Source organism: Mastigoproctus giganteus, chromosome 13, assembly GCF_048544385.1.
Source record: "Mastigoproctus giganteus isolate SK-2022 chromosome 13, ASM4854438v1, whole genome shotgun sequence".
Classification (NCBI taxonomy): Eukaryota; Metazoa; Arthropoda; class Arachnida; order Uropygi; family Thelyphonidae; genus Mastigoproctus; species Mastigoproctus giganteus.
The window spans coordinates 122,942,211-122,956,826 of NC_143587.1; the positions used below are offsets into that span (position 1 = coordinate 122,942,211).

Consider the following 14,616-nt stretch of genomic DNA (forward strand, 5'->3'; position numbering starts at 1 on the left):
TAATGGACTAGTATTGTAAAGAGGGGTATGCTGTATTGTATAGCTAAGCGTGTTGTTTGAAATGCAGTATTTATGAATGTTTAACATTCATTTTTTGCAATTAATGTTCTGTGTGTGTGTGTGTGTGTACACACACACACAGGCAGTTCTCGTGTATGTATACATATATGTATACACATATACACACTCAGTGATCACTGAATTATTTATGATCACCCTGTACATAATGGACGTCCTATAGTTTGCAGTATAAAAAGCCAAACAACTTCTTACACTAGAGCAGTGGTAATTTGCATTTGGCTATGCAAGTCAAAATGATAAAATAGCAGTTATGGGACATAGTAAAAATATCAAAAGGTTTCAAAACAACATGTTTGTGGGAGCTTGTGTGTCGGGTACTTCAGTATTGGAAACAGTAAACAGTATGTGTTGCTGGTTGCTTGCTGCCCACTGTGGTTAAAGGTGTGTTGAGAATGATGTTGACTGGGTCAGACCACCTCCTGCCAACAGAACTGTAAAGGATTATGCAATGTATGTGTTCCTAGTAAGTGAAGGATGCAGCACACTGTACAGGATCAATGGCAGGTCACAGTGTGACAGTTCACATCGCAATACAATATAAGGAATTCACGAACAGTATCCCAGATGACGATGCACCACACACTCAGACTTTTGAGGTTCCACAGCAGACAGCAAAAGAGACACCCCCCCCACTCCTCACAGCTGATCATTGTTTATGGCAGATGCTGTGGTGTCAACAACACACTGATCGGACACTGGATGACTGGAAACAAGTGTAGCTGGTCAAATGAGTCCAGATACCTGGCTGTTTTTTTTTTATATTGCTGTGTATTTCATAAAAGCTGAGTGGCCCTGAGAGAGAGTAGACAATATTAATTTTACTTCATTGTGTCCAGCCAAGTACAGTTCATCATTTAGCAAAACACTACTCTCCATCATAATGGCATGTTTATCACTATCCAAAAGCTTCTCAAAGTTTACCACTTGCCTGTGTGAATGTTATCATGGAAAATAAGAGAAATTTTTGTAGAATTTGTGGCCCTGAAGTAAATCAGCTAACCTCAGTGCATTTGAATTCCAGGAATGTGTCACAAAGTATCCCATGTTACCAAAAAGGCCTGAACATTATTCTGACAGATAGTGTGAATTGTGACAGTAAAAGTGATGCTTCAACAGATGGAGCAGGGTGCAGATCATCATATTTATAATTCCATGAAAGGGAGACAATATATTTGGCCGAGTTGTGTGCCGTATGTTATATCAGCTGGAGTACTGTACGTTGTTCCATGATGATTTTTTCTTCCCTAATGAATTTAGAAGGACGTGCAGGCAGTAACATGCAGAGAAGGCTGTTCATAAGAAAAATAAAAATGACTGATAAAAAAAAAAAGAGCATATGAAATAACATATTGTAATTGTTTTTCTTTTTCAGCCATGCAGACTTTATGTAGTGAGTGTCACAAGAACCTTGGAAAAATGGATATGAATGATTTTGCATAATGATATTTGTCACATACACAGGCAAAATTAATGGGAATTTATTATTATTAATTTTTACTGAAATATATTAATTTCAAAGTTTTTTTTTTTTTTTTTTTTTTTTTTTTTGTAAATATTGGCTTCATTTGTTGGGTTGGAGTAATGCTGAAGTTTTGTACAATTAATGAATCCACAAACTTAAATTTTGCAGAGATTAAATATTTCATGTTTCTGTTTTGTTTTTGATATTTTTCTGAAAATTTAAATATAATTAATAGACTTTATTTTTTGAGTATTTTTACTGGCAGAAAAAACGGCTAAGGTAAAGAAAGCCCGCACGAGAAGCATGCAAAAGTTCGATGAAATTTACCGGTAAAAGTACTTTGCTGTAACAGCATTTGTATTGTTCCTGACTCGGTAAACAGACGGTGAGTGTTATTGGTCTGGAGTAGAAGTTGAATCCCATGGGAGCTTGAAATCCTCCTGAAGTGGAGGGGGGTTAACCTGAATCACTAATTGAATTAACCAATCAAATCATAAACAGAGTCATATTAGAAGTTCTGGCAGTGTAAAAAAAATGTTTGTAACATAGTTTCAGCAGTAAACTTTTTCGAAGTTTGCCGTGCTTCTCATGTGAGCTTCCTTTGCCTTTTTTTTTTTTTTTTTTTTCTTAATAAACAATTTTTCCACTAGTGATGCTAAAGAAAAAAGGTCAGGTTATCCCCTCCACTTCGGGAAGGTTTCAATCTCCCATGGAATTCAATTTCTACTCCTGACCGATATCACCCACTGTATGTTTACTGAGCGAGCAACAATACAAATGTCATTATGGCAAAGTACTTTTACCGGTAAATTTCATCGAACTTTTGCGCGGTTCTTGTGCTGCAGCCTTTCTTTACCTTTGCCAACAAAACATTTGCAAAAGTTTCAATTATTGTTTAAAAATGTAGTACTGTAATTAATAAGCATTGCAATCTACTGGTAAAAGGCCAAACATTAGTATTAGTAATGGCCATATGGTGCAAGAAAGACTAAGGCTCATGCTACACCAGCCAAAAAAAAAAAAAAAATTTCTGAGTCTCCCTGAGAGAGAGAGACAGTCAGAAGTAGAAGGGAATCACCAAAGAAGAAGAAGAATAATGATATCCAGCTCAGGACCCTGGGTGTGCCAAGCCCATACTCACCAGATGTGAGCCCCTGGGGTTAGTGCACTAAAAGCACATTGAAAAAAACCAAATACTTTTTTTAAAATATTGAAATTAAAATCTTGGCCTAGGTGCCAGGATATCACTGCCAGGTTAATTGTCAAGCTATCTTATTTTTAGGAAAAAAAGAATATCTTTTAATAAAAGTGGTTTTCAGACACTAACGTATTGTGTTACTTGGATTAACTCTAATTTGTCTTTTCTTAGCAGAAACTTATCACAAATACTTCTTACTCTGCATCCAAAAGAAATCCATTAGGATTTCTTTTATTTTTTCCTCCTAGTGTTTTTTTCTTAAGAGTTTAACTCTGTTCAAATCTAATACCCATTCCACCATGGAATATTGTCCTCACATCTCAGTTTCCATAGCAGAGAATGTTAGCAACATTTTGGGGACAGAATGGTGAAAATCTTTGATTATATATAAGAAGAGAACAGTTGAGTTAATCATTGATCACCCTCTTACAAAAGTCGTTCCATTCACTTCATTCCATGTTCTGCAGAAGCCCCTGTGGTTACAATTAATATCATCCCTTACTGTGGTGCAACATGACTGTATTAGTGACTACCTTGGAACACTCCCAAAGAAACAACAGCAACCCATACTGTTTGGAAAGGCATGGGTTCAAGTCCCATTTATACAGGAGGAACTTTTATAGGCTTTGTGTACACCACATGGAGGAATGCCACCCCTCTGTGTTACCAGGCAATACTAGGTGGTAGATGACTCTCATGAACCGGTGCAATACTACCACTTTGCTTATTGGAGGCTTGAAGTGGTGGAACCCATGTTTAGTCTCCAGAGCTAAGTTCTGGTCAACTCTTCCCCATCTCTTCCATCATGCAGTATGACTGAGGAATTTTCAGATTATGATGAACATCATGGCAAGATCCAATCTTCCTTACATTTCGAGTGTACAGCTCTAAAACGGTGTTCACAGGCTGGCCGTTAGTTAGTACACTGGACCGAACCTATTGGTAACTCTTTAGGAAGCTTCCGGATCAGCTAGTGTATAATCTTGCTACCTCTACTCTTGCCAGATTGTGACTGGAGGGAGTCAGAGTAGTGTGTATGCTGTGGGCATTGTTGAGACCATGTTATATGTATGCCATATCCAAAAATTTGTTTACTTCATACAGCATGTCCCCCCCCCCCCACACACACTTTTTCTTATTATTGACTACACCATGAATTGTCAAACTGATAGAGTAAGCTTATCTGTGAAAAGATCTAAACCTCCCAAACACTTCCTAGTTCATTTCACAAATATACGTGGTCTCAATTCTAATCTCAACGATGTCCATTTCCACTTGCAGTCTGCCAAACCCCATTTACTTTTTCATTTATCGGTTGATTCAAATACTACTCATCTCAGTTGCCCAAATTATTCGCTGTATGATTCCTTTCACCTCAAAGGTGGTACTTGTGCATATGTCTGTTCCAATATTCCCTGTCAGAGAATTGGTAATTAGGAATCTCCTCTCTTCGATCTTCTCTGACTCAAAATTTCTATACCTCATTGTGTCAAATTCATCTGCTGTCTCTACCGTTCTCCCAACTCCACTAATCACTTGGAGCTCTTTGACTTCCTCCCTTTGCAACTTGACTTACTCTAGTCCAACTTTCCTAAGAGTGAGGTAATTTTCCTTGGTGATTTTAATGTTCACAACTCCAGCTGGCTTCCATTTTCTAGTCACACCATTGTGACTGAGGCTTTTGCAATTTCTAATGACCTTGCATAGACTGTACATTTACCTACAAGAATACCGGACAATCCTAACCATACAGCCAACAAGCTTGATCTTTTTCTCACAAACAACCCTTCTAAGTACACTGTCGTTTAGGTACCTCAGAACACAACTTGTTGTGATTCTCTTCTCCAATGGGGCATTTATCTCATGCTATTCCCAACCTTGTATTGTTTGGAATTACAAGAATGCAAAATGGGATGACCTGCGAGATTTCTTTTCTTCTTTTCCTTGTTCGGACTACTGTTTCAAAACTTCTGATGTAAATGTTTATTCTGATCGTGTCAGTGAAATTATTCATGTAGGAATGGAATCCTTTATTCCACACTCCACTTTAAAATCTTTAAAATCTTGTTTAAAACCTTGGTTTTCCAACAAATGTGCTAAGGCTCTTCAAGAGAATAATGTTGTGTATCGTAATTGGCTTGTTTCCAATTCTTCAGTTTCATTTTTTGCCTGCAACAATTGTAAAATAGTTATTAATCAGTCCAAACTAGATTTTGAACAGACTAAGAGTAGTAAATTTGCTTCTTGTCCTAATGGTAGCCAAGCATTCTGGTCCCTAGCTAAATCTGTATATCGCAACTTTTGCCCATCTCTGTTCCCACCTCTGTCAAAACCAGATGGTTCTGTTGTCACTTCAGCCAAGGATAAAGCTGACCTGCTAGCATCCCATTTTTCTTCCAACTCATGTATATTAATGATCTTGGTAAAACACCTCCCACCATTCCCAACCCCCTCCATTCAATGCCTCCTGTGGTCTTCCATCAAAAGGATGTTAGAAGGATTTTTGACGAATCTCAATGCTAAGAAAGCTGCAGATCCTGTTGGTATTTCTCCACTTTTTCTCAAAACCTGTGCTGCTGACCTTACTTCTGTTCTTTGTCGCCTTTTTTCACTTTCTTATTCCAAAGGTGTTTTTCCTTCTGCTTGGAAATTTGCTCATATCCAGCCAGTTCCTAAAAAAGGGTGACAAGTCCCTCCCATTCAGTTATCGTCCCATTAAAATTACTTCTACTCTTTCTAAAGTAATGGAGAAATCAATTAACCACCAACTCTTAAAACTACCTAAAAACATTCCGTCTTATCAACGATCGCCAATATGGATTCCGTCAGTGTCGATCCACTGGTGATATTCTTGCTTATGTTATTCATTTATGGACAAATTCAATGGAAACGTTTGGTGAAACACAAGCAGTTGCTCTTGACATCTCAAAGGCTTTCAATCCTGTTTGGCATAAAGTTTTTCTAAACAAACTTTCATCTTATTGTTTGCCAACTGTGTTTAGTAATTGGTTATCCAGTTTTCTCTCTGATCGCTCACTTAGGGTGATGGTATGTGGCTCTCTGTCTTCTAACTTCTCCATTAATGCTGGTGTCCCTCAAGGTTCAGTTCTTTCCCCCACTCTTTTTCTCTTGTATATTAATGACCTTCTTCCATTGACTGCAAATCCTATCCATAGTTTTGCCGATGATAGCACATCCCATTCCACTTTCTATTTTGAAAAACCTTCCCCTGCTCAATCAGCTTCAACTTCTCGAATATCCGCCACCAATTCCTTAAATGCCGATCTCCAGGTAATTCTCCAGTGGGGCAAAGACAACTTAGTTGATTTCAATCCTTCTAAAACTCAGTCTTGTCTTATATCAGATATATGGTTTTGTCAATGATATTATATAGGAATTTTGCTAGCAGGGAAAAGGAGGTGATTGTCCCTCTGTATAAGGCAATGGTCAGGCCACGCCTTGAGTACTGTGTACAGGTCTGGAGGCCTTATTTTAGGAAGGATGTAGATTTGCTTGAACGTGTACAGAGAAGGGCAACAAGATTGGTGAGGGGAATGAAGGGATCCTCTTACCAAGAGAGGCTTAAGTTCTTCAAATTGCAGTGGCTGGAGGCTAGGCACCTGCACGGTGATCTGATTGAGCACGCTGAATTCTAATGGGATCCTTCCACTTGTTCAGATTATGAACCTAAGGGGGTATAAATTCAAATTAAGAAAGGTCAGATGTAGAATAGATGTGCGGAAATTTGCCTTTAGCCAGCGGGTGGTTAATTGCTGGAACAAATTCCCATCTGTTGTTGTGGAAGTTGATAGGTTGAATAAATTTAAGGAGGAACTAGACAGGCATTTGGAGGGAATGGTGTGATTTTTTTTTTTTTTTTTTTTGGCTGATGCTGCATAAGCTCATACATTTGCTTTCTTGCATCACATGCCACTACTACTGTCACGGAAAAAGGATTCTTATGCTTATCTTTGGTGACACTCCGATTTCTAGGCAAAATGATGTCTCTCTTTTGGGGATTACCCTGACTTCTAATCTCTCTTGGCACAAGCACATTACAAATATCGCTTCCTCTGCATCTAAAAGACTTGGTTTTCTCTTTCACTCTCGGCATTACTTTTCTTCCAAACAGCTGTTTACTCTGTACAAATCGCAAATCCATCCTACCATGGAATATTCTTCCCACATCTGGGGTGGTGCCCCCAAAACCTCTTTCAGGCTTCTCGATTCCATTCAGAAGAGGGCAGTTAGGTTAATTAATGATTCATCTCTAACAGAGTCTCTCCACTCGCTGTCTCATTGACATACTGTTTCTGCTGCATGCTTTTTCTACAGATATTTCCATGGGCACTGTTCTTCTGAATTGGCTTCTATAATTCCCACTCTCTCTTTCAAAACAGTCTGAACTCGTGCCACCAACATCCATTTACACCAACATCCTGTCCGACTTCAAACTCACAGAACCAACTTTTCATCTTCCTCATTGATTCATTCAACTGCCATTTTCTGGAACAGCCTTCCTTCATATGTATTTCCTGAAAATTACAGTCTACAGAAGTTCAAGTCTGTGTCAACAAATATCTTGTTTCATCTTCTCAATCTCCAACTGAAGCACAGTACTAAGTATTATAGGTTCTAATACCTCTCGTGTTTGGGGTTTTCATTAAAAAAAAGTTATTGTACTGATTCCTCATGGTGTTAGTTGCTGTGGTGCAAAATCACAATGAACCAGTCTTCTGCAGATATTTTTTTATTTATTATTATTATTTTTTTTTTTTTTCAGATTAATTCCAACTTATCGAACTAAAATTTCTTCTTTATTTGTTTTGTTTACTTCGATTCTCTAGAACAGCATTTCCCAAAGTGAGGTCTGCAGACCACTGGGGTTCCATAGACCAGTTCCAGCAGGTCTGCGAAACTGGTCAAATTATTTGTTTTATGTATAGCAAATTAATGATAAATAAAGTTATTATTATATATTTATGTAAAAATAAGAATAAAGTTGAGTTGTTTTAAACATAAAACTTTGAATTTTCTTTTCAGAAAACCCAGTGTTCATATATATATATATGTTTGAGAAACATATGCACATATATGTATATAAATAATCTTTTTTTTTTAAGCTGTTTGTAAACTTTTTGAAAGGGTCCATAGATCTCAGTAGTTTGGGAACCACTGCTCTTGAACAGTTTTCTTCAATATATACATTTTCCTGAAAAATGCAACCTACGAAAATTTTAGCCATTGGCAACAATGCCTTTTCTTCCTTTTAACTCTTTCACAGTAGTACAGTACTGTAGATTCAATAAGCATTCGTGTTCAGGACCTTCATACAAAAAAGTAAGCTTTTGCTGTTGTTGCATTACTAGAATATAATGAAGCCAGGATGAGTACTATATGGGAGAGGAACCTTTCATCTTTAATCAGAAACTGTTTTCCTTTTGGTACTGACTTTAACATAATTCATTTCTTGAAACATTTCTTGTTTTTAAATGGGAACTTTAATGATGATGGCATTTTTAAGAACTTTTGGGAATAGCCCTAATTGCTACACTTAGACATTAGCATTATTAGAGGCATATGCTTCAAGAAAGCAAGCTTATAAAAAACATCAGCATTAGTCTTTGTAACACTCGGCTTCGACCAGATTTCCACTAAACTTTTTATTTTATTGAAGTTAATGAGTAATTTTAGTAACAAAGAACACAACAGTGATTTTCACAGCAAAAAAAAAATGAGAAGGTCCATCTTTTATAAGATGGACTTAAAAACGCAATTTAGGAAAACAGAATTTTCACTTGTATTTTCAAACACAGTACTTTCCAGTTTATGACCTGGCCTAACCTATTTTTTTTTTAATATTATTACTATAATTGATACCACTCATATGCCATGTGAAATTAATAATATAGTTTATTAAGCTAATCGCCTAATCACTATGCAGTTTAAGGTGACGTTTCAAGCACCTTACTGATACCATCATTAGACTATGCTGCTGTCAGACTCCTCTTTCCGATGCTCCCAGAAACCTGAAGTGCATACCTTTCTGGGAGCATCAACAAGAGAAGTCTGACAGCAGCCTGGTCTGATGATGGGTATTGATAAGATGCCTGAAACATCACCTTAAATTGTATTGCGATTTAGGCAATTAGCTTAATGAACTATATTATTAATTTCACGTGGCATATGAATAGTATTAATTATAGTAGTAATCCTAATGGAAAGCAACCACGTGATGTCATTCCCTAACTATTTTTTTGTGTGTTTTTGTGGCTGACAGGATTTAAACTGCCTAGTTAATGTTTGCAGCAGAAAACAAAACTTTGCCTTAACTACGTGGTATTGCACTACTTTCAAACATAGTCCTGGCGCATTATGGCCACAGCTGCCAATGCGCCATAAAAAACCAAACCAAACCAAACCAAAACTTTCAAACTAGTGGCATAACCTAAAAGTCGCCATTTATTTAAAAGATAGGGTTTATGACAGTCTGTTTCAGGACTTACTGGCCCTGTCAAGAGATAGCAGGTGGTCTCTAGTGACAATTTCCTGACAAAACAGTGGTAAACAGGTTTGGGAACCACTGTGGTGTTCACTAACTTTTCCTCTGTCTTTTTTAAATAAAGGACATATTAAACTTTTGGCAATATTGCTTGTTTGAAAGTAATGTAACATCTGTCACTCATGGCAGTTACCATTACAGAATTGCATTATTTATGCTATCACAGATACTGAATGAAGAAAATGATTTAAAATTCATTCACCAGTAGCTATGAGTGCATTTATCATAAGTTTAAATAATTTTTACACATTAGTGGAACAAAGTATTCATGAAAGAAACTCATAAAAACAGAGTAATATGGCTGAATATGCCATATTACTCTGTACATGCCATATTATTCTATATGTGCAATTTATCACTGAGCAACCAGTATAAGTTTGTATATTTTCTGTGCTGTAGGCAGAACAGATACACATATTTCAACAAAAGTAATATATAGTGCAACTGGAGAAATAAAATAGCTGCAAACAGTTCCCTCAATGTTTGTGCGGACATGTAGCCAAGACATGTAAATAAGAATTTTATAGGAAATAGATAAATTCACATAATCTGTTGTTACAGAAAATTAGAATCTTGATTATTGCTAATGCAAATAATGTAATCTTTGCTTTATTTGTAGAGGTGTTAAAGTTGTAGAGAAAACCTCATTTGCTGTTTTGACATTCTCTGATTTTATAATTAAAGGTTAAGTTTTCGCGCCCCTCTTTTGTGGCTTGTGGGCAACAATTTTGGCCACTTATGGTTTGTGCCCTAATTAGACTGCAGTCATCACAGATAAGATGGAAAATTCACTAATCTAAACCTTGCTTGGTAGTTGTTAGTTATATGTACTCACAGAAAACTTTGCCATAGGTATGCATTCTTTGGTTTGGATTTGCCAATCAATCACTTTTAAATTTAATTTTATTGACTGGTAAGCCCACTGGGTAGCAAGCAGTTTGTTGCATATTCTTATTTGCTGTTACAGTGTATGACTAGATTTTGTTTTGAAAGAATCCTATTAGGAGGTTAGGCAGGCAAAGGCAGATTACGAGAAATCCTTGGCAAGGGATGCAAAGAAAAACAGCAAAGAGTTCTTTACTTATGTAAACTCTAGAAGGAAGGGGATGAATCAGATTGGTCCACTTGATATTGATGGGTCAACTGTTGATGATCCTGCTCAGGTAGCTAACAAACTAAATGAATATTTTGCATCGACATTCACACATGAGGAGTTATTCAGTGAGGGGAATGCCAGAGGTGTATTCAACTCTAGCAGTAAGCTACAGAATCTTGAAATAACTGGGAGTAAAGTGGAGGAGAAATTGTTGAAGATAAACACAAGAAAGGCACCCGGGGTGGATGGAATCTATCCAGTTATATTAAAGGAGGCAGCAAAGGAAGTAAGCAAACCCTTAGCCATAATTATGAGAGCTTCCTTGGACTCAGGGGAGGTACCCATAGACTGGAAATGTGCAAATGTGACCCCAAATCACAAAGGAGGATCAAAGGCTGACACAAGTAATTATAGACCTGTGAGCTTAACTTCTGTTCCAGGAAAATTAATGGAGGCACTGGTTAAAGAAGCACTGCAGGATCATTTAGACAAGACTTCAGTTATAGCTCGGACACAGCATGGTTTTGTTAAGGGGAAGTCTTGCCTGACCAATTTGATTGGATACTATGATGCAGTCACAAAAGAACTGGATGCAGGGAATAGCTTTGATATTATATACTTGGATCTTAGAAAGGCTTTTGATATTGTTGCACATGGAAGACTGCTACACAAATTGGAGCAGTGTGACATTGGAGGCAAATTGCTGCTATGGATAAAGGGGTGGTTGAGGGGGAAAAGACAGAGTGGTAATCAATGGACACTGCTCATCGTGGACTAATGTTATTAGTGGAGTACTGTATACAGGTCTGGAGAGTACTGTAGGAGAGTACTGTATACAGGTCTGGAGGCCTCATTTCAAGAAGGATGTAGAGCTGCTGGAATGAGTACAGAGAAGGGCAACAAGATTAGTGAATGGAACAAAGGGGTGCTCTTACGAAGAAAGGCTTAAGTTTTGCAAATTACAGTGTCTGGAGACTAGGCACCAGCAAGGTGATCTGATAGAGGTGTATAAAGCCTTGAATGGTTTGAGCATGCTCAATGCTGATGGGATTCTTCCTCTAGCTCAGAATAATCACCTGAGAGGGCATAAATTCAAATTGAGGAAAGACAGATGTAGATAGACGTGCGGAAATTTGCCTTTAGCCAGCGGGTGGTTGGTTGGTGGAACAGACTTCCATCCCTTGTCGTGGAGGTTGATAGCCTAAATAAGTTTAAGGCTCAGCTGGACAGGTATTTTGAACGAACAGAGGGGTGAAGTGGAAGTGGGTTTTTTTTTTTTTTTTTGGCTGATGCTGCATAAGCTTGCTTTCTTGCATCAAATTCCTCTACTAATGCTAAGGCTAAAGCCACTGGCATTTAAAATGTAAATCAGCAAAACATAGTAAATGTTATTTGCTGTTGGGAGTTATTTTTATTTAAATTCATGTCTGAAATAAAAATCCAGATTCTCATCTGGAAATGTGAATTAATGACAGTAACCCAAGGGGATAGGACCCCATGTACATGACGAAAAGGCTTTTAGATTTTGTTATGTATTTAACTTTTATATGTGGAGTATCATTCTGGGCCATTTGTCATAATTTGCAATGCTGTATCTGACTTTCCCACTACCAATTACAATGTTGAACTTTCATTAATGATGGAGTTCAAATGCATTTAGTTAATTTATACCACAGACTCTAGATCTGCATAGACTTAGATTTCTATTCAGAATGACAGTCAGTATCTAAAATAGATTTTATAAAAATATCTAATGAGCTGAGATCCTAACCCTGACTCCCCAGCTATAGGTTCTTAATTCATAAAGTGCATCCACGGGCCGACCGGGCTAGCCGAGTGGGTAAAGTACCTGCCTGGCAACCCAAAGGTCGCGTTTTCGATTCCTGCCTCGGGCTTGGATCAAAGTACTGCAAAAACCTTGGGAGGTGCAATATGGCCACAGAAGCCGATGCGCAACAACTACCAAATCAAAAAAAAAAATCAAAAAAAAAAAAAAGTGCATCCACAGAATTACTATTTGCAAATTGCATGGGCCTCCTTTATTTAAAAATTGTATCATATGAGTGAATTTGAATATCCATAATTCTGAATGATTTAGGAAAGTCAGGACACAACTTGTCACATACTTATTATCATTAAATATAACAGTGAATGTCACTGAAGTTTGTGGAGTTAATGTTCACAAATGATTGAAATTCAATTATCTTAATGTTTTATAAAATGATACCTTTAAAAGATAAGTTATTCATCATGCACTTTGAAAGTTTTGCTGCATTATTAGCATGTTTTCTTCATTTAATGGTTTCAGTGTCTTGCTGTTGCAAATTTTAATCCTTGAGGTTGCTTCTAATAGCTGAGTGTTATGTACCTGTAGTATTTTCTTATCTGTAGGATACTTTTAATGCATGGGCCTCAGTTTTCAATAAAAGTTGATTTTTTTTAAAATGGTATTTTAATGTAATTATGCTTAATTGCTCTCAGAGTAATCGTTTATTCTCACAGGGATCACTACTTCACATCAGTGAGCTGGGTGAGCAGTCAGATTTTAGCAGTAGTGTGGATGACAAGGGCACAGAACCATTCTGTAGTTACAGAATGCACTGGGCCTCTATGGTATTGTGATGTGGTGAGTAATATTTTGAGAAATTTTAGAATTGCTTTTTCTGTAGCTTGTCTAAGACAAAAATTAACTTTTATTTATTATTGTTATTTTAATTATAAATATCTAATAACATAAGTGTAATAAGGGAATATCTGTTCTCTTGAAAAATATTTTTCTCTTTGAATTATCAATGAAAAAACAGTATAACAGTAGTTTTGAAAACTTCAAAATTAGGGGAAGACAACCACGCATGTTCCCTATTTATGAAACAGATATTTATAACCAGAAGGTACTGATTTAATAAAAACAGTTAGGAAGTCTTTGTAGTCATGTTTATCTAGATGCCTTTACCTACAGTTCAAAAGGAGCACTTGGCAAGCACAGATCAACGTGAGCAGTTTACAAATTTGAAATTGTCAGAGCACTTTGTCAGGTCATCTTAATACTATATGAATACATCATACCTCGGGTGAACTAACTGGACCAAAGTTATTCACATGGAGTAGAAGTGGTGCAGATAGCTCTTTTAGAAGTAATAGTTGTATTATAGGTATGGGTATTGCCTCTGGATGCTATCTGATGCTAGAAAAAACATGAAATAGTAGATGAGATATGATAATACTGGTTGTTCTAAAACGTATAATTTTGGCTTTGTTATCTGGGATATGTATTTTGCTTCAGTTGCAACAGTATTGTAAATAATTTACTTTAAAGATGTTGAACTGTTATTTATTGCTATCCCTCTGCTTTTATTGAAATTGTTGGTGTAAGTTTGGATGAAGGAACCTTCACTGAATTGTATATCATTACTAGCCATATAGTGCAAGAAAGCCTGAAGCTTATGTTGCACCAGCCAAAAAAAAATTTCCGAGTTACCCTGAGAGAGTCAGAAGTAGAAGGGAATCACCAAGAAGAGAAGAATGATTATATCCAACTCAGGATCCTGGGTGTGCCAAGCCGTACTCACCAGATGTGAGCCAGTAACAAATAACAAAACAATTATTTTGTCATTTATTGCCATTCATAATCATCCATTAGTGTCCCATACAAGATTCCAACAGTAGCCTGCCAACATTTGTAGACAAGACTTCAGTTATAGCTCGGACACAGCATGGTTTTGTTAAGGGGAAGTCTTGTCTGACCAATTTGATTGGATACTATGATGTGGTCACAAAAGAACTGGATGCAGGGAATAGCTTTGATATCTTATATTTGGATCTTAGAAAGGCTTTTGATACTGTTGCACATGGAAGACTGCTGCACAAATTGGAGCAGTGTGGCATTGGAGGCAAATTGCTGCTATGAATAAAGGGATGGTTGAGTGGGAGAAGACAGAGAGTGGTAATCAATGGACACTGCTCTTCGTGGACTAATGTTATTAGTGGAGTCCCTCAGGGTTCAGTGTTGGGTCCATTGTTGTTTTCTGTATTTATAAATGATATTTATGTTGGTATATCAGACTTAATATCCAAGTTTCCAGACGATACTAAGGTTGGCAGGGTTGTTAAGGATGCTAATGAGAGTACGCTGCTGCAATAGTATCTAGAAAAATTGAGCAGATGGGCTGAGAGGTGGCAAATGAAATTTAACATTGACGATTGTAAAGAACTACATA

General features: G+C 37.0%; 1 protein-coding gene across 2 annotated transcripts in view; it reads left to right on the top strand.

Annotated features, from left to right (window-relative positions):
• Positions 1–14,616, top strand: part of LOC150076411 (inactive dipeptidyl peptidase 10-like) — a 1,373,013-nt gene that overhangs the window by 1,216,690 nt on the left and 141,707 nt on the right. For both annotated transcript variants that reach the window (XM_090387020.1, XM_090387021.1), the window contains exon 11: positions 12,902–13,025. In XM_090387020.1, coding sequence (XP_090243146.1) covers positions 12,902–13,025 — 124 coding nt within the window. The remainder of the gene's footprint in view (positions 1–12,901; positions 13,026–14,616) is intronic.